This window comes from Toxorhynchites rutilus, chromosome 1 (assembly GCF_029784135.1).
Source record: "Toxorhynchites rutilus septentrionalis strain SRP chromosome 1, ASM2978413v1, whole genome shotgun sequence".
Taxonomy (NCBI): domain Eukaryota; kingdom Metazoa; phylum Arthropoda; class Insecta; order Diptera; family Culicidae; genus Toxorhynchites; species Toxorhynchites rutilus.
Genome location: NC_073744.1, coordinates 125,196,591 through 125,223,663, shown reverse-complemented (window position 1 = coordinate 125,223,663; position 27,073 = coordinate 125,196,591). Strand labels below are relative to the sequence as shown.

At 41.3% G+C, this 27,073-nt stretch overlaps 1 protein-coding gene across 3 annotated transcripts in view; it reads left to right on the top strand.

The window, feature by feature from the left end:
• Nucleotides 1-4,751: 4,751 nt before the first annotated feature.
• The window catches only part of LOC129771143 (fl(2)d-associated complex component-like), a 39,077-nt gene continuing 16,755 nt past the window's right edge, over nucleotides 4,752-27,073 (top strand). For 2 of the 3 annotated variants that reach the window (XM_055774551.1, XM_055774541.1), the window contains exons 1-3: nucleotides 4,752-5,180; nucleotides 5,247-6,101; nucleotides 6,161-6,968. In XM_055774551.1, coding sequence (XP_055630526.1) covers nucleotides 5,013-5,180; nucleotides 5,247-6,101; nucleotides 6,161-6,968 — 1,831 coding nt within the window. In that variant the 5' untranslated portion in view covers nucleotides 4,752-5,012. The remainder of the gene's footprint in view (nucleotides 5,181-5,246; nucleotides 6,102-6,160; nucleotides 6,969-27,073) is intronic. The other variant, XM_055774559.1, reaches the window with a different exon arrangement.

The window sequence follows — 27,073 nt, the reverse complement described above, 5'->3', positions numbered from 1 at the left end:
TCAAATCACAATCGCATAAAATATCAATCAAAATATCGATCATATATATCTAAAATCGCATAAAATGCAAAAACACGATACAAATGTGTCTTGGTTGTATGTATATCGCCTCCAATTATAGCTATTCATATGACTTAATGTTTGCTGGGATAATGGTTACGGGTTCATTGTAGCCGTAATTTGTTCGAGATGGTGGAAGGTACAAGTAGTTACGAGTACGCAAATTGCGACGACTAATGTTAAATTAATTGAGTATAGCAATTCGGGGCAATCGATATTTGATAAAATAATATCAGATACAAAAAGCGCTTTGGTAACATTCCTTCGAGAGCCCAATGAATCCAATCCTATGAGACTACAGCGATCCTCGTAGCTGGGCAGATTGAATGGGTCATTCCATGGCAGATTACGCATGGAAAATCGAACAAATTTTCGCTGAATCGACTCAATACGTTGTACACTATTTTGGTAATATGGTGACCATACAAAGCAAGCATATTCTAGAACGGATCGAACCAATGCGAACCTTCTGTGAATTGCTTCGTGACACGGAAAATAAAGCCGAGAACTTTGGATGCTTTAGAAGTAATGTAAGCTATATGATCACAAAAGGTTAGTTTAGAGTCTAACATAAGTCCAAGGTCTTTGATAATGTCCACACGTCTCAAAATTTCACCGTGCAGTCTATATTCAAAGCTTATCAATGCGCGCTTTCGAGAAAACGAAATAACCGAACATTTGGATGGATTTAAAATCATTCTATTCGTTGCGCACCATTCAGCAAAAATATTCAGCTGCTCTTGCTGAAACTCCGCATCTCCAGTGGAATTCACACGGAAAAACAACTTGAAGTCATCGGCGTAGGAGAGCTTCAGGCACCTCATACGAAAATTAATGTCATTAAGGTATAGCAGAAGAATATATGGGCCGAGGTGGCTCCCTTGCGGAACACCAGACGTTACAGGAAAAGGAGAAGATATAGTGTCTCCAATTTTCACCGACATAATACGATCTGTGAGATAAGACCGTAGCCAGAATAAGAAGGGACCTTTAAAACCAAGACGTTGAATCTTAGTTACATCGATGTTGTGGTTGATTTTGTCGAATGCTGCGGAGAAATCGGTATATACCGCATCGATTTGCTATCGCAGCTCAAGTGAACGAGCGATGTATGATGTGTACAGAAGAAGATTCGTGGAAGTCGACCGTTTAGACACGAAACCATGTTGTTCCTCGACGATGTAATACAATACAACATTTGTGTAGAAAAATGCTTCCAATTCAGTCCAATATTAAAATCAACTGCATGAAACAGATAATCATTATCACTACAAATTAAGTGATTGCATAAAAAAGACAAGAAAATATAACGTGTTGCTCTTGGGCAGGCGACTTTAATAATATTCCACATAAAACAAAAACAAATGATGAAATTGAAACATTCATGTTTGTCGTAACCAAGATTTTCGCCGAATTAAAACACGTCTACTCGCACCAACAATAATCCAGAGAATGAAAGTTTGTTACAATCAACCACAATATTTGAGCAAAATCAAGCTCTCGATTTACTGAACACTCAGTTCAATTTGCTAGATATTGAATTAGATGTAACTTACTATATGTAGAAAAAGGTCTACAAAAGCTTTAGAAAACAAAGAAAATCATATTCTATCTCTTCCGATATTTGGGACAATAAAAACATTGAAGTTACTAAATTTGTTCTTCCAGGTCAATATCAAACCTGATGTCTCTTTGACGACATGTCTGTTTTTTTTTTCAAAGATTGGCTGGCATTAGCCTCCTACTAAATTTTATCGAGAGCAAGAACTTTAAGTTTTTGGGTAGCATAAAAAGCACTCCAACCAGTTCTTTGACGAAAAACCAAAATATTTTTGGTAGGATACAAATAATTGCAGAACCAAATTAAGCTTTTGATTTTTATTTCATATAATTGGCCTGAGCATTGTAGATAATCCAATATTTTCCAAAATCTAGAGAGGTGTGCAGAATAACATTAGTAGATTATACTGCATTTTTATTGTTTTTACTAATTCATTCAAACCACTTGACACCGCCCTTACCCAGTTTTATATCCTGCAAAAACGGGAATGAATAATAGTTGCTTAAACGCAAAAGTGTTTGCAATATCGAACTAGTCTTAAAAATTCACAACGAGAATGATTTGCTAGTCCCAAGGGTCATTCTGTGTGTTCTTTGTGCAATTTGGTTTGTTCAGGTCAATCACGGAGAGCAACTGCGAATTGTACAGTCTACCCAAACTCAAGCTCAAGCTCAAACTAATCTTAATGGGGTGATGCATCTGCGGATCAGCTTTGGCATTAGAAATTGTGTACTTATTAACCTCTGCGAATTTTGGGGGTCTTCGTAGCCACTTGGTTACGCGTTCGTTTACCAAACGATCGATCGTGGGTTCAATCTCAGGGCCCTCAATTGACCATCTTTGTGTTGTTATAGAATAACTACGTCCACGCAACCATCATCTGCGATGGAGAACGATCCACGGTCGAAATAAGATCGATTCATCCATACAACTGCTCTGCTCTACAAGAAACATCGGGCTGCTGTTCTATAAATAACGCCTAAATGACTACTACTACTACTGTGTAATTTACAATTTATAGAAACATAAAACATATGTACATTTACACGATAAAAAAAAACCCCGGCTCTGTTACAGATAAAATGCTAATGAGTCTGATAAATAAATAAATGGGATAAAAAAAAAACCTCTACGAATACATTATACAACATAATTCTTTTTTAATACGAATGAAACTAAAAAGCGATAGGAATACCGTACCGAGATTAAAATCTAAAAAATAAGAACCACTACTATCAACAAAGTTAACATTTTTGATTGAAAAAAAATGGAATCAAATGAAAAATGGGATTTAGGCGCAATTTAATTATTTTCTTTACTGTGTCCGAAAATTGGAGATATGTCCACGTGAACAACAGGGTGAAGGGTATAAGAAATTCTACGTTCGTTCACGGATAGAGAGGGTGTGTCCAAAATGGTGTTTTTTTCTGTCCACATGGTATGTGGACGCGAGATGAAGAATAGAAGGTGGGAAGATTCACGGGTTTTGGTTGTGTTGAAGTAGCCAGAAAGATAGGAAGTTCACAAACCAGGCATACCAGTCAGTTACTCAGATGGTACAAAATTGAATGTGTCAACGAATAACGTTGAAGGAGGATATACAGAAGCTAATTGCAGATTTCCAAATCATATTTTTCGCATGATGAAAAAAATAGAACATATCACGAACTGAAATGTTTGATTTTTTCTTTGATTTCAGAAATAGTATTCTAATGTCTACTACGTTTGGACTCTAGAACAACTTCATGCAAGTTTGACTTTTGTCAGCAATTGTATTTACTTTTTTCACAACTAAGGTGCTGAAAACTTCAGTCGTCTAAAACTAAGACGCAAACGGAAAACTTTTCGTCTCAATCTAAGTCATACGGAGTCAATTAAATTTATTTTTCAAGTTCATTTTACATGAAAAAAACTTGAAACCTTTTTTTCCCATGCACTGTCAAATGTTTATCCGTCAAAGGAACAAAAGATTGTGTGACTCCGACTTTGTTCGTTTACGTTTTTGGCCAACGTAACGAGAAGTAAAATTGAATTGAAATTGAGTTTAGAACACTTCAACAATACTGAAATTTCAGTTTCTGTTAAAATGTCGGGTCCTTATGATTTTGAACGCTAGCATTGATTTAGGAAAAAAAACTAATTTCATTTGCTTGTTTTTACTTTTAATAACAACACTTTTCCTATGTAGTGAACTATTATAAGAAAAGTAACAACATAAACAAAATCTGTGACGTCACAGATTTAAAAAATCTTCCCACCTTTCATTTTCCATCTCGATGTGGACGGCCCATTGCAGCTTACTCTTCTTTTTTCCTGAGTGTATTCACGAAGGTAAATGCAAGGCGCCTAGAAGTATATACTAAGGTGGGCTAACTTGCTAAAACCACTCTTCAGCCATCTTGGAAGTCTACTGTGTTTTGTTTGTAAACAAAACACAATACGCTATTGCCGAAGCTCGCTCGTGATCAGTCTGTCTCTTTCACGCTACAAGCAAATAATTCCCCTTCTACTTTCTTCCGTGCCTTTTTCATATACCGCTCCCCTAACCAACTTAGTGACGAAATGGCCTCACCTAGTACCATAGACCCGTCTTGGGCAAGGAAAGTGAAGTGAAAGGTAAAACGTAATGTCAGAATTGTCGTTCGGACGTATCCCGTAAGTTTGAACTTATTTACATAGATGGTATCCAAACAACACTAAACATTGACTACAGTTTCGCCGGCACGGTTGATTGTCGTTATGAACCAGGACATAAAACAAAGTTCCAAATTATGCGCCAGTGGCGGTACCACGATCAAAGCACTCCCTGAATCACATTAGCCGAGCCAGCTGGCGGAAGCATATGCATAAAGGTTACTAGGTTACTATTTTCAACGACAACTGTTTATTTATTATACTGCTTCGAATACCTTCGACGAAATCAAATGTAACCATACCAACGTTAGTAATAACATAAACAAATCCAAACTTTTCGTCTTGTCATCCCTCATACGTCTTTTCTAAATAGTGTAAATTACGAGCCACCTGTTAACTCCACCATCTTGGTCTTGGGTAAATGAGTTCTATGTTTATCTTGGCAGATTTCCCGAATGTGTGTTTACTTCAATAGAAGTACACCCTGTATCATCTTAGTGAAATGTCAAAACGAAAAATTCTTACGGTGACATCGATCGGCATCCCAATTGAATTCACTTGAATTCAGAGAATAAATTGTTTTCTGCTTTTCCGAGGCAATAAAAGTTACCTCTATCAGTATTCCGTGTGTGTATTTCATCAGAGAACAGTGAATAAAAAAAACAATTCAAGTGGTTTTCTAATTTCATTTCGATTTTCCATTTGCGAGTGAAGTGCGAAATATGTGCGTCCTACTGCGGCGGGTGTCGAAAATAAGATGTCTACACCTGTAAAGCGTAAAATTACACTCGAACTCAACCCGAACAAAAAAGTTCTCCCGAAAGATCGCCCCAGCGTGTTCCAGCGCCTCGGCACGAAAAAGTTCCCCTCGGCAGGAACAACCAGCGGGAGCGGTTCCGTGAAGCAGCACCAGGACCAGGATTCGGTATGACTAATTTGAATATTTTCGGTCTCGGTGCTTAGATACTTATTCATCATCTTTTTTTTCCAGCATCAGGTCATTAATAAAGAGGAGGTTGTTAAACGTATTGTAAACTGTGACGAGCAACCGGAGCCTGTTCCACCACCAAAACCAGTGCCGGAAAGTGTTTCAGCGCACGCCAGGCTTATCGAGGCACAACTCGCAGCCAAACTCGGCAAAGTTATAGTTAGCAGAGGTGAAACGATCGGAGCAGTAGAGCCCGTTGTGCCTGCCGGTGGCAACAGCGGTGTTCCCAACAGAAACGAAACGGAACGCGGAAGTGCACACAACAGCTCCGCAGCAAGTGGGGACCGAGGTGGTGGCGGAGGTGGAGTAAGCAATTCTGGTCCATCGAACAACTTAGGCGGGGGCGGCGGCAGCAGCAGCGGTGCCGGAGGCTGGGATCAATCCAGTCTGGAGAATGCTGATCAGGACATTCTAGAGCGCAAAAGAAAAGAACTGCAACAAGAGCTGAAACTTGAGATGGATGCCAGTGGAGGCGGAAGCGGACATCACCATCACCATCATCACTCATCGTCGCTTGCGATGAAGCAGAAAAGTACCAAGGAGACACTTGTGGTGAAGAAGGTCCGAAAAGTTCCGGTACCTAGGCGATCCTCTTCCAGTTCGGACAGTTCAAGCAGCAGCGGATCGGACTCGTCCGATTCGGATTCCAGCTCGAGCTCTAGCAGTTCCAGTCGGGATTCTAGGAGAGTCAAGAAACGAGGTGTCCGACCCCGGCGAGGCTCTAGTTCCAGCTCGGATGGTTGTGGCAGTAAAAAAGTCATTAAGAAGCATGTGAAGAAAGTTCCCGCTGATGGGACAAAACGGATTATAACCAAGAAGATTGGTGGTCATTTGACTACGAAGATTCGCGTTAAAAAGGTATGCTTGCGACAACAGCGCTTTGATATTTATCGTTCATTTACATTTTTTTTTTTCAGGTAACCAGTCCAGGCGGAACTAGTCACATTCGTAAAGTTGCACGGGATGTTTCTCCCGGTGGCAAAGTACCCACGAAATATACGATAAAGAAGGTAGTCGCGGTGAAAAAGGACAAACACTCCGCGGTTGTAGATGCACGGGAACGCGTACGCGAAAAAGAACGCGAACTTGCACTGCGAGAGAAGGAACGTGAAAGAGAAAAGGAACGCTTGAGACATCGCGAACGTGAACGGGAACTGGAGCAGGTAAAAAGCCGTTCACCTCGAGCGCTGATACGTTCTCGTTCACCAAGATCGCGCTTGTCACCGACCTCGATAACGATAACCGCTCGTGGAAGAGAGCTAAAGAAAAAATCTCCTGAGCCAGCGAGATATAGAGAGCCTGTGGCGACTGTTACCAGGCGTGCGGAACGATCCCTTGACCGCGTTGAGGATCGACGACGACAGCATGAACCTTCGAATGACCGCGAGCGTCGCGAACGGCACGAGCGAGAGCTGGTTCGGCCAAAAGAACGCGAAGAAGTTGTCGTTCGACCGTTAGAGCGACCCCGAGAACGGGAAAGATTGGCCGTCAAGGAAAAGGTACGTCGTGTTGATCGGGATGGTGATGGCGGCTTGGAAAAACCCGATCGACATCGTCCCGTTGAGCGGCTGTTGCCTCGACCAGCCGAACGCGCTCGTGCTCTAGCTGCGGCGCGATCTCCCGGGAAACCAGATCGGGATCGCAGTCGCAGTCCCAATTCGCCCAGAAGCCGCGAGAGGATCCCCAGAGAGCGATCGTATGAACGTGGAGCCGCCGAAAGAGGAGGTAATTGAATCGTTTGTTTGAGAAACCCCATAAGTCCATTTGACGCAAATGCGAGAAAACAACTGGTCCTCCAATTTGTTGGTATGAATTTTGATTATTAGATCCAAAACATATTATTTGGGACCAATATTTCATTAATATAATTTAATTTGTTTATTTGGACTATAGGCTGTAAGCCCGTTAGCCTTCTTAAAATTAAACGCGAATACAGAAAACATAAAACATACAAACTTAGAACTTATACATTCAGTTGGTCTCTAAAATATAATCTTAATCTTCTTCGAATTTCTTCTGATGTCATATTTACAGAAACAACATTTTGCAGCACGTTGAACTCACGCATAAATCTGGCTGTCGGTTCATGCTGGGTGTAATTTCTGTTCCTCAGGGGTGGGTCAAACATCCTCCGTCGACGAAGAGAAACGGGGCTGGTGTTAAAACGAATCCTGTCGTAGAGACGCGGGCTTTTGATCCGTCCGTTCAGTACGTTGCAAAAAAAAGTTACGTCTGTAATTTTGTGCCTGCTGCTAATGGTATCCAGATCTACCAAACAGCAGAGATCTTTATATGGTGGCCGGGATTCTTCTCTCCATCCCAGATTTCTTAGCGCAAATTTCAAGAACTTCTTTTGAACATTTTCAAGTCTTTGAATATGTAGATCGTACTGCGGTCGCCACACCACACTCGCAGAATCGAGTTTGGATCGTACAAGGCAGGTGTAAATTTTCAGGATTGCGTGCGGATCGGTAAAGTCCTGCCCGAATCGACGAGTGAGTGCAAATAGTCTCAGCGCTTCTTTGACAATACGCTCTATGTGGCAATTGAACGAAAGAGATCGATCCATCGTCACGCCTAAGTCACGAACATTCTCTACTTGTTGTAGATTCGAACCTCCCAGTCTATAGTCGAAGCTTATTGGCTGAACTCTCCTCGTAAAGGTCATAACGGAGCATTTGTTGGGGTTTACGCTCAATCCATTGTTCTCGACGAACCTCTCAAAATTGTCCAAATTCTGCTGAAGCAGATGACAGTCAGCGATGTGTTTCACTGGCTGGAAAATCTTTACATCATCCGCGTAAATAAGCACTACTGCGTTGGTCAAGAATGATGGAAGATTATTCATGACCATGACAAACAGGATAGGCCCCAAATGACTTCCTTGTGGAACTCCTGAGTGGACACCAAATGACCTAGATGAATTATTGTGTACTTTCACATATTGCGTTCTGCTCTCCAGATACGTCCTAATCCATTCAAACATTTTACCGTGAATGCCGAAATCAGCCACTGCGCGCATTATGCTGTTTATCCCTACCACATCGAAAGCCTTGCTCATATCTGTATAAATACAGTCCACCTGATACCCTTTGGATATACTGTCCGTGACGGTAGAGCAAAACTCGCATAGGTTCGTGACAACTGACTTTCCTTTCAAGAAACCGTGCTGTGTTGGTGAAACACGGTCGGCAAAACGTTCGTAAAGGTGGGAATAAACAAGCCGCTCGAATAATTTTAACATCGCCGACTGGATTGCAACGCCCCGGTAGTTTTCAGCATCCGAGCGAGGGCCCTTCTTATGGATTGGAGTAATATGGGAAATTTTCCACAACGGCGGGAAGTAACCGGACGAAAGTGAAGAATTGAATAAGGTAGTCAGGGGTTCAACAAGTTCATCCTTGAATTCCTTTAAATATTTTGCGGGGAGTCTGTCTGGTCCTGCTGAATTACCCGAGTCTAGATCCGACAAGCCTTGTTTCACTTCCCGATGCGATAACTCATATAACATGTTAAGCTCAAAATGTAACGCTTAAAAGTTGTGGACTTAGGGGGTTTCTAAAAAAACGAGAAATCAGCGGTATATTTGGCGGTTTTGTAGTGATTCAATTCAATTTTATGTATTTTTAATGTTCATAATGCTCATACCAAGTAAGAATTGGGCTGTATTAAAGGAGGGGTGAGAGCTAAGGGGGTCGGATAAGTGTTATTTGTTATACTCTTAATGCATAAGGAATACAAAAATACGTTGTGGAGGAAGAAAGAGGATCTGTTGGCGTAACGTATGTGATTCTTTTCCACCGCCAAGTCCTTGAAGAGTGGAAAAAATTGATGAACTAAAATTTGAAGTGGATTTTTTCGTCACTTGGGGTTTTCCGGTCACTGCTATCCAAGGAAATGAATGTTTTCTCGCGTAGTTACTTGTAGTTTTCTCGACCATGATATGGTGGAATATTTTTACGGGAGACGACGAAATGTGTTGTATTACTTACTGCGAATATAAATAAAATGTAAACTATGCACGAAATTGTATATCTATCGCAGCGTTGCCCATGGTGATTATAAGAAACATGTACTTACGGGGTTTCTTAAACAATCGAAAATTTGCAACCTCAATTTAACCCATTAGTGCCCAGCGTATGAAATTTAATATGCAAAAATGCTCGTTTTTGGAAAACTGTTTTTGATTAAACTAAAGTGTTAAGCGCATTTTAAATGATGCCACATGACAATTTAAGAGTGTTTTTTGTGTCAGTGTCATTTTATATGTCACTAGCTGACCCGGCAAACTTTGTCCCGCCCAAAATTTGTTTTTTTTTTGTTATCAATACCTTCAAATAATCACGTTTTCTTACTAAGCGCAAGTTCATGAGTCCAATCGCAGAACTGTTCATTGATCGATCTTCTAATCGACCCCGTTGAATTTACCTTTTACTAAAAAATTCCTAGTACTTCTACCAAAACTCATCATAATAATATCAGATAATGTTCAGATACAATTTTCGTTCAAGATTTTTCAACCACTTGCAAAAAACATATATCTCCGTTACATGGAATAAATGTTTGATACAAAAAATATGATGGAATGAAGAAAGACTCCTCCCCTTTTCTCCCCTTGGAGAGGGTGGAGGAGTGTCTATTCACCATAGAAACGTTTCGTGCCCCCTAAAATATTCACATGCCAAATTTGGTTCCATTTGCTTGATTAGTCTTCGAGTTATGCAGAAATTTGTTTTTCATTTGTATGACAGCCCAGCCTTCTCGAGTTATGCAGAAATTTGTATTCCATTTATATGGGAGACCCCTTTAGAGAGGGGGGAAGAGTGTCGAACCACCTTAGACATGTTTCTTCCCCATAAAACCTCCAAAAAACCTCGTTATATCTAATTTGGTTTCGTTGGTTTGTATGGCAGATCACACCCCCCCCCCTTAGAGAGGGGGGTGGAGTGTCTAACCACCATAGAAACATTTATTGCACCCTAAAACCTTCACATGCCAAATTTCGTTGTAGAATGTTATAATGTAAATTTGTGTTTCATTTGTATGGCAGCCCCCCCTAAGAGAGGGGGAGGGGTCTCAAACTATCATGACAACCTTCCCCGGCCCCAAAAGTAGTTTCCGAGTCCATAAGAATCAGACAGACAGAAATCCATTTTTATATATATATATATATATATATATATATATATATATATATATATATATATATATATATATATATAGATTTTTGACGTAGGACCGGGGTGTAAAACCAAAGTTTCGAGAACGAAAGCGTTACGCCGGAGACCGAGATTTTGAGCGTTAATAGCTCTTAAACAACTGAACGAAATGGTATGATAAACACTTCATTTGAAAGATAAAATGTCTACGCGTCATATACTTGTTACTTTTTGATCCAAAAACTTGTTTCAATAGTCTTAAAATTGCTTTCAAAACAGGCTATTGAAATCACCAATCGGTATATAAGCGAGCGGCGCTCGTAAACCCACTCAGTTATGATTGAACAGCGATTGGAGCATGTTGTCGCTGTTGTTGTGAAGCTAATTTCGTTTATCATGAAAACGCTGATGAACGGTGTCACCAAGAGCCTGTTTGTGCACCTAAGGCCAAAAGGGAATCCGTCAGGAGGAGAGTGATGCCACGGTTCCGCTTGAAACATCGGAGCAGCCATCACACACACACACATACACGCTCGGAATTCTCGTTGCTATCTACGTTGCTGAAAAATAATCTGCCAGTTCCCCTGGGAATTGAAAAATACATTCATGCGAAATAGTTTATTTTAATGTTTTCTATCCATATAACACTGCAACCAAATACATTTGGTTTTGTTATTTTTCAATCAATCGCAATTAACAGGAAAGCTTCTGAATATTTTTTTCCCCATCAGTGGAAATTTTCGTATCCAATATTGGATGCATAACATGAAAAACGGAAAATTTTTCACATCGCGAAAATCTAGTCATTTTCGAGCGATTATTTGCTTTCTACTCATATAATGCTGCGACCAAATACATTTCGTTTTTGATTTTTTCAATCAAGTGCGATCAACGTAAGACCACGTCTTTCGGCAATTTATTAGAGGTGCAATGAATCTTTAGGAATTCCCGCTCTACGCGCACTGACAAACAATGTTTACTCAACAATTTCTCAAACTAGAAATGGGTGTTGTGAGAAAGGATTAGCGAACGCGAAAACGACAAACGGGAGAAAGATACGTTTGGAGGTTGAAGGAAATTGGCAGAAAACTTCTTCATTCTATCATTCAAATAATGTGATTCATACCACATCGTTTTGCCAGAAAGAGATTATTAATGTTCAAAGGAGGAATCGAGTCCTCCGAGGAAATTACCCAGCGCAAATTAGAGTCGACTATCGATTGCGGCATTCGTACACAAATAATTTTATAATGCAGTTTCACCAAAGTGATTTCTTCGGATATATTCACTACATCATGTCATGTATTTCATATTCTTCATTAAGAAATCCATATCCATGGCACCTATCGGTAACGAATTATTATCGAAACCACGATTTTCGCTAAATGCTCCTTTCAGTTCGGCCTGTAAAAAACTTTTCTGAACTCTAATCCATCAAATTTGGAGCCCTGAAAAGGGCCGTTGATTATATGCTAAGCTAATATAGCACGCTCTCCTCGGATACGATGGGCCAGCTGGATGTCCTTGGGCATGATGTGACGCATTTTGCATGGATAGCACACAAATTGGTATCTTCTAATAAGCCTCCTGCAGCGTCATAGCCGCGGAACTTTGGAAGCGCAAGTCGGTTTTGAAGTCCTGAGCAATTCCACGATCCAAATGCTGCAAAGGTAGCTGCGGATCAGCAATTCGGACTTCTGATAGCGATGAATTTCACGCAAAGTTCCCGGTCGATAGCGATGTGGCTTCTCCACCTATCCTGCTACTGGTGCACTTATCCGAGCTGACTTCGTGTGCCTTACCACCGAATGACTAACGAGCTGTCTGCGAAAGACTAACGAGCTCGAGTCCTCACGGTGCGAGAGTAGAGTAAGAAATGAACGAAAGCAAAGGAAGCGTCATTTTATAAACCATAAAAGTATAGAATCTAAATCCCACCCTTATTATATTCGTGAGTATACAATAAGCTTATACAATAAAGACGGTGGGGTTTACATTCGATTCTTTTATGTTTTATAAAATGACACTTCCCTTGCTTTCGTTCATTTCTTACTCTACTCTCGCACCGTGAGGACTCGTTTCATCGGGACTAAGCAGACAGCTCGTTAGTCTTTCGGTGGTAAGGCACCACGAAAGCAGCTCGGATAAGCGCATCAGCCGCAGGAAGCGTGAAGAAGCCACATCGCTATCGACCGGGAACTTCGCATGAAATTCGTCGCTATCAGAAGTCGACCGAATTGCTGATCCGCAAGCTACCTTTGCAGCATTTGGATCGTGGAATTGCTCAGGACTTCAAAACCGACTTGCGCTTCCAAAGTTCCGCGGTTATGACTCTGCAGGAGGCTTATTAGAAGATACCAATTTGTGTGCTATCCATGCAAAACGCGTCACATCATGCCCAAGGACATCCAGCTGGCCCATCGTATCCGAGGAGAGCGTGCTATATTAGCTTAGCATATAATCAACAGCCCTTTTCAGGGCTCCAAATTTGATGGATTAGAGTTCAGAAAAGTTTTTTACAGGCCGAACTGAAAGGAGCATTTAGCGAAAATCGCGGTGTCGATGATAATTCGATACCGATAGGTGCCATGGATATGGATTTCATAATGAAGAATATGAAATACATGACATGATGTAGTGAATATATCCCCATATCGAAGAAATCACTTTGATGAAACTGTTTACCGTTTGTCGTTTTTAAGTGTTGGGAAAGGGCATTATTTTTGCTGAGTAAATTCCAAGAAAAAATCCATTCCTTCTTTAAGCGTGATTCATTCTGCTTCGGATCAACGGAACAGTGATAATAATTTCATACAAAAGATAAAATGTCCAAGAGTTATATGATTGCTATTTATTATTGAGTCGGAAAATTGTTTCAATAGCTTAATGATAGCTTCGAAAACAGGTTATAAAATGACGCTTCCTTTGCTTTCGTTCATTTCTTACTCTACTCTCGCACCGTGACGACTCGTTTGTTTGGGACCAAGCAGATAGCAGGTTAGTCTTTCAGTGGTAAGGCACACGAAGCGCACCAGCCGCAGGATAGGTGAAGAAGCCACATCGCTATCGACCGGGAACTTTGCGTGAAATTCATCGCTATCGGAAGTCGGCCGAATTGCTGATCCGCAAGCTACCTTTGCAGCTTTTGGTTCGTGGAATTGCTCAGGACTTCAAAACCGACTTGCGCTTCCAAAGTTCCGCGGTTATGACGCTGCAGGAGGCTTATTCGAAGATACAAATTTGTGTGCATCCACGCAAAACGCGTCACATCATGCCCAAGGACATTCAGCTGGCCCATCGAATCCAAGGAGAGGGTGCTATATTAGCTTAGCATATAATCAACGGCCCTTTTCAGGGCTCCAAATTTGATGGATTAGAGTTCAGAAAAGTTTTTTGCAGGCCAAACTGAAAAGAGAATTTTCGTTTGGATGCCATACAGCATCGAGAAAATTCCGGAAAGATCTAATCGTTGCTGAAAAATAATCTGCCAGTTCCCTGGGAATTGAAGAATACATCCATGCGAAAGAGTTTATTTTAATGTTTTCTAATTATATGGCGAACACAGCGACCAAATACATTTGATTTCGTAATTTTTCAATCAAGTGTAATTAGCTGGAAAGCTTCTGAAGATTATTCTTACCCATCAGTAGGATATTTTCGTATCCAATAATGGATGCATAACATGAAAAACGGAAAATGTTTCGTATCGCCAAAATTATATAATTTTCAATCGATTATTGCTCAGTCGCCGAAATTTTCATACTCAGAGAGTTCATTCTCCTCTAGTTTGCCTTCCAAATTGCCATCGTAAACCACACCTTCTCTCGATTCAATCACGCACGAAAAGCATACTGAAATGATATTCTGGTGGTGAAACCCATTCATTTTTCGTGAGGCGTCGTGCACAAATTACGTAACGCGATAAGGGGGGAGGGGTTAGATGTTGCGTTACTTTCTGTTTATTAGAGATAGGAAATTGCGTTACGAAAGGGGGGGAGGTTCAAAATCCGGATTTTTGCGTTACGTAATTTGTGCACGACGCCTGAGGACATCGACAAGACAACATCGTTACTGAACGAGCTGAACAGCGAGGGATCGAGGTATTCATTACCTGGCTTGACCTGACCTGAAATGCAATCAGTTTGTTTTAACTGTGAGGGAGCGCAGAAAATCCGATCGATCAGAAGGAGAAGAGAAGGTGACCAAGAGAGTATCAGCATCGAAATACGGTTCCTCGGGAAGACATAGAAGCAGCCGCCACACACACACATACACGCGCGCAACTCTTTTCGTTTGCTGGTTATCGAGAGGAAACCTGGAAAGAAATGATCGTTGCTGAAAAATAATCTGCCAGTTCCCCTTGGAATTGAAAATTACATTCAAGCGAGTTTATTTTAATGTTTTCTATCCATATAATACTGCGACCACATACATTTGGTTTTGTGATTTGTCAATCAAGTGCAGTTAACAGGAAAGCTTCTGAAGATTATTCTTCAGAACAAGGTTTTTTGTATCCAATATTGGATGCATAAAACCTTGAGTCTTCAAAGTAACACTCCCGTTTTTGAAGGCACCCAAATATTTATTTATTCATTCATTCAGGATGGATTTAGATTCAACTTCAAACAAATGATCTCTAAATCAACGATAGTCCTACGTCACCCTTGCGGTTATACCATAGATATAACCCACTTCCTGTTTTGTTGTGTATTGAAGCTTGCAAAGTTTGAGTTCCCCGCAAAAGTCCCAAAGTAAACATAACCTACACCTGGGCAGTAATGGGTTAAGGGGGTTCGTAGAACTAACTTTTTCTGAAATTTTGATAGTCGATGTAGGTACTGTTGTGGCACCGCTGGAAACACTGTCAGATGATACAAGCGCTCTCGAGCGGTGAGCGCGACAACCGGCGCACAAAAAAACGTCATCGACAACCAAATAAAAACAAAAGCAAAGTATAAGGTTGATGAGTATACAAAAATAGAAAATTGTGAAATTAATTAAAGTTCAAATAATTGTTTATCTGGGGTAAATATGAGTGAAATACTAAACATTGAAATTGTATTGATGAAATGATAATTAAATATAGAAAACAGGAGGATATTAGGCGGAAATTAGCTGGTTGAAGAAAAAGGGAGTTGTAGCATAGAACTACTCATGTGAGTAACAGTTTGTTACAAAAAAAATGTCATTATTAAATAAAGTTCATTGCAGTTTTGAGCTGCTGATAAAAAAAAGTTGCTTCAAAAATCTAGTTCCAGACAACGTCCGAACAGGTACCCTCAAAGACTCGAAATCTGCCAAAAAGTGAATTTAGATAAAAAATGGCGTTTATGGGTTTTTTTTTTGGCAGACTTATCTCACTTCTTAACTAGGCGAACCTAGCCAGAAAATTCACCTGCCCCCGGGCTTCTGAATGATAAAGGGGGACTAGGTTTTGCGGAATGCACGTATCTGCATGCTCATGCTGTTTCAGTCTTGACCTGGGTATTGTCAGACAATCGCGCAGGTGCTAAGGATGACCAACTTCTGGATGCCGGCCAATTCCTTCTCCATGTTCAACACCTTAAGCGCTTCCAGAAATTAAGCGTACTTAAACGTACTTGCAAATTTAGCGACCGTGGGTCTCCTCCAGATTTTGGTTCAGTGGAATAGCGACATCGATGATGGTGACTTTGCGGTCGCTCTTGTCGTAAACCATCATATCAGGACGGTTGTGGTAGACCGAGAGGTCGGTCAGAACAGTGCGATCCCAGTACAGCTTGAAACGGGTATTTTACAGGACCGGTGCAGGCAGGTACCGGTAGTTTGGTACGTTGTCTTCCAGTAGAGCACATTGCAGCGCCAATTGTCGATGAACAATACGGGCCACGTTGTTGTGGCGCTCGGTGTGGGCTGCGTTGTCCAAAACGGGATAGCCTCCCATAATGTGCTCTATGTTTTCACCTGGTTGAAGGCACATCCGGCAATTGTCATCAACGTTTTGATGCCAGACGTACCGACTGCAGTTTCTCGTCGGCATTATCCAGTCCTGAGTGGCTATCATACTCTCTTGAACTACTGAAGAGAGTTGACCACGCTTTAGTCACAGATTAGATGCGGACTTGTCGACGTGTGGCCGGTCCAGTTGATGGGGGTGGGCACCATGCGCTGCTTCCGCTTCCAAGCTGCAATCTTCTCCTCCACTGTCTGCAGATTGCAGTTGAGTTGGTACTCCGCTTGCGCCATGTGCAGAGCGCTGTATCCTCTGTCAGCGGCGCAGACAGCCCGGTATAGCGCGTTTTGGTTGGCGCTTTATGCGAAGTACTCGCGCAGTTGTCGTACCTGTGCAACATACAGTGCAGATATGTCGACTATTCCAAGTCCCCCTTCTTTGCGTGGTAGTGATACTCTCTCTCCAGTGCCGATTGAGGATAGTGCATTTCGGCCTCTTTGAATGCTTTCCTCATCCTTCTCTCAAGGTCCTCTAGGTCAGTTTTGCTCCACTTGACTACACCAAAACTGAAGGTCAGCAGGGGAACCGCGAATGTGTTGATCGCGCGTACCTTGTTCCCCGCGTTGAGGAAAGTCCTCAGGACACAGTCCACTCGACTCAAGAACTTGTCTCGCAGCTCCGTCTTGATGTCGGAGTGGGGAATCCCGGTGAGCTGTCGGAATCCAAGGTATTTGTAAGATTCGCAACGAACCATGTCTTGTATAAACTCACCGTCATAGACCTCGTAGCCTCCGGATTCGGTGAGTTGTCCGTTTAGCAGATGGATACAGTGGCACTTGTTGAGGCCGAACCCCATGCAGATGTCCTTGCTTATGTCTTCGACAACCCGGATAGCTACACCTAGACGCTGACGTGAATCAGCGTAGACCTTGAGATCGCCCATGTAAAAGGTATGGGTCACTTCTTCATGGGCGCCGTCGCCATACCTTATTTTATAGCCATGACCGTTTCTATTGAGCGTCCTACTTAGGGGATTCAGTGCCAGACAAAACCAAAGCGGGCTGAAAGAGTCACCTTGGATTAGCCCCCTCCTTATCTGCAGCGTTCTAGACTACAACACATTTTCCCTATCAGAGACGTGCAGAGACGTACTCCACTGTCTCATCGCGTACTGCAGGAACCTAACGACGTGTCAATTTTGTAGAGCTCCAATTGCCGGACGAGAAACGAGTGAGGTATGAAGTCATATGCCTTTCTGTAATCGATATAGGCCATGCTTAGGTTCCGCTGGTTACATTCCGCCTGGCCGACTACGGCTGCGTCGATGATGGCCTGGCCTTTGCAGCCATGCGTTTTTTTCCTGCATCCTTTCTGCTCTTCTGCGGTGATGTGATGTTGTTCGTAGTGAGCAGAAACTTTGGCGGTTATGATGTTGCTCAATATCTTGTACAGACTCGAAGGGTACGTTATCGGTCTATACTTTGATGGGTTCAATGTGTTGCTGTCTTTCAGGAGGAGGAGGGGTGAAGCCACGGGTGACGAATTTAGGGAGGTTGTGTGGGTCACGTAGTACCTTGTTGAAGCACTCAGCTATCTTTTGATGTCCGACGGTCAGCTTCTGAAGTTCTGAACACCATCGGGGCCCGGTGCTGCCCAGTTCCTCAGGTACCACAAAGCTTCGCGGACATCGTTCTCTCCGACGATGATAGCTGGCATCTCTCCAATTTCACCACAACTCTCCTCCCCCCGTCTTAACCACATTTGCCCGTCGCGATGTTGTACTGGGGTCTCCCAAATACCATCCCAGAAGTTCGTCATATCGCTAATATCTGGCAAACCTTCGCGGTAGTCGGGCTTCTCGTCGCTAATGTGGTCGTGGAACGCTTTCTCGTTATCTCTGAACATCCGATTTTGTTCCTAGTGCTTTGCAGAGTCAGAGTAACGTTTTAGCCGTTTCGTTAGGACGCTCAAATGCTGTACCAGTTTGTCGAGTTTTTTCAGCTGGTGAACTCCCAGCTGGCGAAGTTCAGTAGGCCGCACGATCACAGCAACTTAGCGACATAATTTCGCCGATCTGCTGCCACTTTTCTACGCCACCAGCCTTCCAATTGCGGCGCGCTTATTTAGATTCCGTTGCTCCAATCTCCTTCGCCATGGAGGCTCAGGCCTTTCACGGAGATGTTGGAGCAGTCCGCCTCTTGGCCTTATGTGGTATCCTACACTTCTAGCGGTCGCCACAGCACAGTAAACATTAAACTTTCAGTTGCAGCTCCTCCATGTTCTCAGCATCAACCAAGTGCAGCGGATGAACGTGCTCGTTCATGAGCTTTACTGTACTTGTAAGCCTGCGAGAATGCTGCAACTTCGGGATCCTGGGGCGCGACAATGAGTTGGTGTCGCGAAACTGTGAGATCGCCTCGTCGTAATGGAAGACCAGATCACGTAGTGTCCGTTAATCTGGCTGTGGATCTTCTGGCTCAGGGGGTTGTTGTACTGTGGCCTCCACTGGTGCTGATTCGCGTGCCCCATTCGCGAATGAATTGCTCAGCCGTAACTTCGTCTCGGCACATTGCTTGCTATGTTTGTTCTGGAGCTTAGTTCTCTCTTGTTCTCATAGATTTGCGTTTGGGAGAGCATATTGTTGCATACAATCGCTCTACGTCTCGCGTTCATCGCGTTTTGGTCAAGCCTCCCGACGAACTCTGGATACGCTTCCTCGAACATTGTTAGTATTCGAGGGCAACCGCTCATGTCCGTCTCCAAAGCAGTGCAGATGTAATAGGCGCGGATCACGAATTTGTTAATTTGGTTTGTCCACATGATCCGTCGCCTAGTGGTACCCACAAGTCCCAGTTTCCTCAATCATCGGGCATTGATCTAAAACCGATATCTCCGACTTGGCTACTAATTATCTTGTCTGTCATCGAGTACGGTATGCCTATCTGGGAAAGTTTTAATAACTGCCACCATCTCGAACTGCAGAGGATTCAAAACAAGATCCTCATGATAATTTGCAGTAGTCCCTCTCAAACTCGAAACTCTGAGGCCCACCGCCTGGCTGGTGTACTGACCCTGTAAGAACGGAGAACGGTAGTTCTAGAGAGGTTCAGAGTTGCTTGTCTGCGATCCACCCACTTGGTTGTACGTAATCTTGCTCGCTAGGTTAGGTTATCAAATTCTCCTAATCCTTTACTTGCCTTCAAAAACATAATCTTTGTATAATCACTTGAAAACAACAGACTTTGAACATTATAGTAATGTGAATTCTAAAGATGAAGAGCCGTTTAGGCTAAATCATTTGATATGTAAAACCAAACTTATTGAACATTTGTTAATATAAATAAAATCACTACTATGATTTTTGAATTCAATTGAATTCTACACTTTTCACCGCAAAACATATGTGTAATATTCCACAGCTTGCATGTATTCGCGATGATGGTTTCTCCAGGTGCCTTGATTTTGCATTTCGATCACCACAAAAGCAATCATCATCAGATTGATAGATTGCTATGATTTCAAAGTCTGTTTTCAAAGCAATTTTTAAGCTACGATTTTTTGAACCAATAAGTGACAATCATATAACTCTTTGGCATTTTATCTTTCGAATGAAGTGATTATTTTACCATTTCATTCTGCCGGTAAAGAGGTATTAACGTTCAAAACTTTGCACTCCAGCGTCACTCTCTCGTTTCCGAAATTTTGAACTTACACCCCGGTACAGAAATGAAAGACGTAGTCCTACGTCAAAAATTGGTATCAATTGGACTGTCCCCTGAATAACCACAACCGGTTTGTTGAACTCTTGCGACCAAAACCTTGTAAAGTGGTGGGAGTTCTACAAGTTTTTCTAGCGGACCGATTTCACGTAATCTTGGATATATTTCTTGTCATCGTACGTAGGAATTTTTCAAAATACTGATTTTTGACGAAATGGCGACAATTTTTGTAAAAAAAATCCTACGTACGATGATAGGAAATTTAGAATCTGGGACAAACTATTACATCAAAATCGGATGGACCGTTCCGGAGGTAAAACTTCCACCAGTTTGCTACACTTAGTTTCGAGAAAAACGCGTTTTAACCCTTTCAGGACCATAAGATGTCCAAGACCAAATATGCCAATACAACACAATATTTCAGCAATTGTGGGTGTAAAGTAAGAGAACCACTTCAAACTGATATTGCTCGGTTAATAACGTGGTGTCAGTTAAACGACATGCAAGTAAACACAGCCAAATGCAAGGTCATCTCCTTCACCCGTGATCAGTCGCCGATCAGATTCGAATATTCGATAGACCAGTTAACGCTTACAAGAGTCGATTCTATAAACGATCTTGGACTGATGTTGGACAGCAAACTACAATTCAACGAACATATATCCATGTCGATCGCGAAGGCCAATGCCATGTCTGGATTTTTACGCCGCAACACTGCGCAGTTCGACGACGTTTTTTTGCGCTTAAAACATTGTATTGTTCGTTGGTTCGTAGTGTTCTAGAACACGGAGTACAAGTTTGGGCTCCGTACCATGCTGTCCACATTTCACGAATTGAACGGATTCAAAAACGATTCAAAAGATTTGTGTTACGCCGACTTCCATGGTCTAGCCCTGACAATTTGCCTCCATACGAGCAGAGATGTGCGCTCATCGGACATCGGAAACGCTATCGAGTCGACGAGACTTTTTGCAGAGACTCTTCGTTTTTGTCGTCATTCGTCATTATATTGACTGCAGTAGTCTGCTACAGGACATCGATTTCCATGCTTCAGCCCGCCAGCTTCGCAAAACTAGCTTTTTATGTATTCGAAGAAACCGTACTGCCTATGGCTACAATAGCCCCCTTGACAGATGCTGCAGACTTTTTAATGATGTTTGTAGATTTTTTGATTTTGACGTTAATAGGGTAGTTTTTAAGAATATTATTAAGTATCCGTAACCAATCTGTGTGACTTTGTGTCAAAGATGTCGAAAAAAAAGAATATCACCAGAAAAACATAGCAGTAATACAAAAAACATAATGCAAATTATCAGAAAAGTAAAATAAATAGTTAGTTATGGCATTCTACGAAAAAACGTCTACTTGTGAAGCACAAGTGGACATTGCACATAACACATTTATTATGTGGTCTTTGTTAAGTCAGACCGGTCCATGTTTGACAGTTCTTTTGACGTAGGACTACGTCTTTCATTTCTATACCGGGGTGTAAAATCAAAGTTTCGAAAACGAAAGCGTTACGCCGGAGACCGAGATTTTGAGCGTTAATAGCTCCTAAACAACTGAACGAAATGGTATGATAAACACTTCATTCGAAAGATAAAATGTCTACGCGTTATATACTTGTTACTTTCTGATCCAAAAACTTGTTTCAATAGTCTTAAATTTGCTTTCAAAATAGGCTATTGAAATCACCAATCGGTATATAAGCGAGCGCCGCTCGGAAATCCAGTTCTAATTGAACAGCGGAGCATGTTGTCGCTGTTGTGGTGAAGCTCTTCATTTATCATGAAAGCGCGGATGAACGGTGTCACCAAGAGCCTGTTTGTGCACCTTAGGCCAGAAGGGAATCCATCAGGAGGAGAGTGATGCTACAAACGGTTCCCCGGGAAGATCTCGAAGCAGCCGCTACACACACACACACACATACACGCACGGAATTCTTTTCGTTTGGATCGAGAAAGATCCGGAAAATAATCTGCCAGTTCCTCTAGGAATTTAAAAATACATTCATGTGAAAGAGTTTATTTGAATGTTTTCTATCCATGTAACACTGTGACCAAATATGTTTCAATCAAGTGCTATTAACAGATGGTTATCGAGTTAGCATTAACCACTGGTGGGCTTCCAGTATCGAGGAAAATGTGGAAATATCTAATCGTTACTGAAAATAATCTGCCAGTTCCTCTGGGAATTTAAAATTACATTCATATGAAAGAGTTTATTTTAATGTTTTCTATCCATGTAACACTGTGACCAAATACATTAGGTTTTGTGATTTTTCAATCAATCGCAATCAACAGGATAGCTTCTGAAGATTATTCTTCCCCATCAGTAGGATATTTCCGTATCCTATATTGGATGCATAAAACCTTGTGCCTCCAACGTAACGCTCTCGTTTTCGAAGTTCTCCAAATATTCATTCATTCAGAATGAATTCAGATTCAACTTCATACAAATGATCTCTAAATCAACGATAGTCCTACGTCACCCTTGCGGTTATACCATAGATATAACCCACTTCCTGTTTTTTTTTATTCGTTCACAAACACATTTGCTGCCTTGGACATACGTTTTATTTTGACATTCAGCAATCGATAACGATTTCTGTAGAATGAAAAAATATTGGCGTGAATGGGTTGAATTTTGGATCCACGCTTCTTGCGCAAAGACATAGGTCCACTAATTGGCTTGTAACTTTGGAACGGAGCATCGGACAAACCTGGGACAAAAACTACAGTAAAGTAGACAGAGAATATTTTAGGCCAGATTTTTTTAAAAAAATTTCTTGTTTTCATAGTGTACTACTAACTTAAACAAATTCCATATTTCTAGGTTACTTCACGTTATATCATGGATTTGAATAAATCTTATGTATTGAGTTTCTTCATCGAGTTAACGGAATTCGGGTAGATTCTATAAAATCACGCTACGGTATAATGGGCCTTATCATATAAATGGAGTCGATAAGAATTTTTCTATTATAGATACCGAGCAAAGTCGTTATCGTCGATAGACCGAGTGAAAACTATCGGTGCAATTGTCATGATTTTCCGAGTTGTTTGGTTTACTTGTTGTATACCTTCAGATAATACGTTTGTTTTGGTTTGTGACCCTGGTATTTTCCTGTGGAAAACATTTTAGAAACTATATGCAATTTGTAACACGTGAAGTTCGAACAAGAACTACATTGGGCTTGATTACGAACGTCATTTCACGGTGAAAACGAAATGAAGGGTATATAAATTGTATACAAATCATTTCGTTTTCACCGTGAAGTGACGTTCGAAATCAGGCCCATTATCTTGATTTCTAAAATGCGTGGTACACAAATTACGTAACGCTAAAAATGCGGATTTTGTACCCCCTCCCACCCCATGTGACAATAAGTAACGCAACACCAATCCTCTTCCGCCTTGAGTTACGTAACGCCAACATAATATGTGCACAAAATCAAAGACGTTTGGGAATTCTTCGTAATCTCCTTGATTCCGTGCGGCGAGTGACATGAGATGACAATTCGCCTGCAGGAATACCGTGACTTGGTATTCCTGCAGGCGAATTGCGTGACTATAGGTGACAATCTATAGTCACGCAATTCGGTGAGATTTGAAGTCGTGTCCTCATATGTTATCGACTCGGGAATAAAATAGGAGCTGAAAAGTAAGGTGGCTTTCACAATACAGAGAGAAAATTTGCTATCTCCCGTCATTCGCCGCGCGGAATAAAGGGGAATATTTTAGCTTTTATTAGGTACTAGCTGGCAAACTAGGCAAACTTCGTCCCGCCAAAAAATTTATGTTTCGTTATCACATCCACGTTTTCTTACTAAGCGCACCTTCGTGGGTCCTAACGCAGAATTGTTCATTGATTGATCTTCTAATCTACCCTTTAAAATCATTTTTTGACGTAGAACTACGTCTTTCATTAAGGGTGCCAAATCAGAAAACAGGTCAAGTTTTTATGAAATAAAGTTAACGTTAATAACTATTTTTGCCGCGAACGGATTTTGGCGATTTATATACCAAACGAATCGGAAATTCCCTAAGATTTATACTTTATATGCTATACATTACAATCCCATAGTCTGTATATGGTTTAAATTGATGAAAATTGGAAGCATTTCCATTTTCTCATACATTTGTTCTGTCCATTTGTGTGCTTTCCCGAACAGAGCTGTCAATAACGAGCAACTTATCGGCGAGCAACGAAGGGGGAGTCGTAAGATGTAAAGTCTCCGTGAACAAAGAAAAAGAAGAAGAGCGAAGAAATATCTTCCTAGAGTATAAACAGTGGATCTGGCTGAGGCAAACTTTCATTCTTCGTGAGGAAATCAACTTAACAACATCGTTGCTGGGCGAGCTGGATGGCGAAGGATCGAATGCCTTTCTCAAGGCAATGAGGGTGGAGGAGTAATATGATGGATAAAGTAAGGTTCTCAAGGGCCTTTTTGAAGGTTAGAGACGAATGAACTGAAGAAGTTTAATGTTTCAAGCAAGGAAGGAAGGCAAACTTTCAGTATCGTTTTGTATTCAAAGCAATGAATATCGCTTGTTCTTCCTTGTTAACTTCCAAGCAGTTAACATTGCAGGTGTTAAGGTTGTTCACCAAAAAATTATTTGGGGAATACCAAATTATGCAATAAGTTATATTAAGTTATTAATTTATTTGGGCTCGCGTGCCAGTCACAAAACTGCTTTCAATTAGGATTGCATTTGCGCTAATCTTGATCATAATGAAGCAGTGCTACTCTTTTCAAGGTTGTTGAGATTAACAGATAGAGTTTATTTCGTTGATTTAATCATCAAGAAAGTAAATGTCGTTATAGAATTTTGCATGTGATTTGGTTTCGTTTGCCAGTAGCAAAACATTCTCTACTAAGGATGATAGCTGCGCTTATCTCGAGCAAGTATTGTTCTGCGAGCACAAGAATGAATCATCAAACAATTATCGTCAAATGATTCTACAATAAAAAAAACTTTTCAGGGTGACCAAACTGGTAGAATGGTTATTTCAAAATTTTCGTTGCATAATAAAATAATATCCGCAATTATAAACAAGCGACTTGAATTAAACCACAGCGTAGTTCTACGTCAACAATGCGGTCGTGTCTTGAACACAACCTCCTATAATTTTTACGATAAAATTTCAGTACTTCCACCGAAACTCGACATTATAATATCAAATTGTTTTCAGACACAATTCTCGTGCAAGATTTTCCATCCACTTGCAAATAACATGTTTCTCCGTTACATGGAATAAATGTTTGATACAGAAAATATGATAGAATGAACAGACCTAAATCGGACAATTCCTTTCTTGAGTTTTGCTCTTATCAACACATTCTGCGATCCATTTTTTTATATACATAGAAAACGATATAGGAGTGCGTTTTATCACATTAAAATCCATTTCCACTTTCGAACGAAGATCAATTTCGTTACCGCAAACATCAAATGGACTAACAACGCTCGTCAATATGTCAATATATAACACATGCGAATTGAATTTTTCGAATTGTCTCATTTTCCTTCAATGTTTTCCGAACATTTTCAATTGTCATGTTTGGTTGGAATATGTGTATTGTTTTTATGGAACCCCCTCTCCATTCCAGAGAAGGGAGGGGTGTCATACCATCATAGAAACATTTCTCGTACCCTCACATCCCAAATTTGGGTCCATTTGCTTTATTAGTGCTTCATTTGTATGGCAGCCTTCCCCTTAGAGAGAGGGGAAGAGCGTCGAACCACCATAGAAACGTTTATCGATCTCTAAAACCGCTATATGCCAAGTTTGATTCCATTTGCTTGATTAGTTCTCGAGTTATTCAGCGCAACCCATGTAGAGGGGGAAGAATGTTAAACCACTTAAGAAAAGTTTCTTGTCTCCTAAAACCTCCACATGCCAAATGTGGTTCTGTTTGCTTGATGAGTTATGCAGACACTTATGCTTCATTTGTATGACAGAAACCCTACTCAAACCCCCCCCCCCCCCACTAAAGAGCGGGGAGGAGTGTCATGAGTGACATTTATTGCACTCTAAAACCTCCACATGCCAAATTTGGTTTGAATTGTTTGATTAATTCTCGAGTTATACAGAAATTTGTGTGTATGGCAGCACCATACACATGGAGGGGGGAGGAGTATCTTACTACCATAGAGTCATTTACAGCACCCTAGAACCTCCACATGCCAAATTTGGTTAAATTTTCTTGATTAATTCTCCAGTAATTCTCGACTAGTTCATAGAATTTCGAGCAAACAGAATAAAAATACAGAAAAAAATAATGCTCACCTGCTAACTCGCGGGGAAAAGGAGCCATCGGAACGTACGTTGGACCACTGTATACAATTGCTTCAGCATGATCAATGTGCCCTAGCTTTATCTTGCGATGAAAGATGGAATAAGAAAGCCCATTACATCCTGGCTCATGAAACATACCTCATTCCGTCCCAGAATCGAAGCCAGCTTCTCAAGCATATAGGAGGCAGAATTTTGTTACGTAACGATTGCGGCTAATTTCACCGCTTTCACGGTTCGCTAGTCATTCAACTAGCGACAAGACGACCGTGCTGTTTTCCAAAGGGTCTTTCTCAATGACGAAAGTTCCTATAATTCAAACCATAGTCTTGCTCCAGCTAGCAGACAGCAGTCTTTCTCAATGTTGATGTGAGCCACAGCTGTTTTGTTCGATACAAAGGAAGAACGGAAGATTGATATCGCACATAGTGATACAATTTTATTCGTTGGATGCACCGCGTTGCATGCTGTCTGGTGGAGAGCGCTTCTGTATTTTTGGCACTCAATCATTTCTGCATCTGTACTGGGATGTAAACGAGAAACGTTAGAAAACGAGAGCATAACTGACGTTACTATCGTCCCTCTCATCGTCTGGCGATTCACAACGAGTCGGAGTGTTGAGGATGGAAGAGGAGCAGGTGTGACGCTCAGTACTACATACTCTCCTGCACTCACAGAGTCGATCTCTATGAATGTTTTTTTTTTCGACAAAGAGAGGCT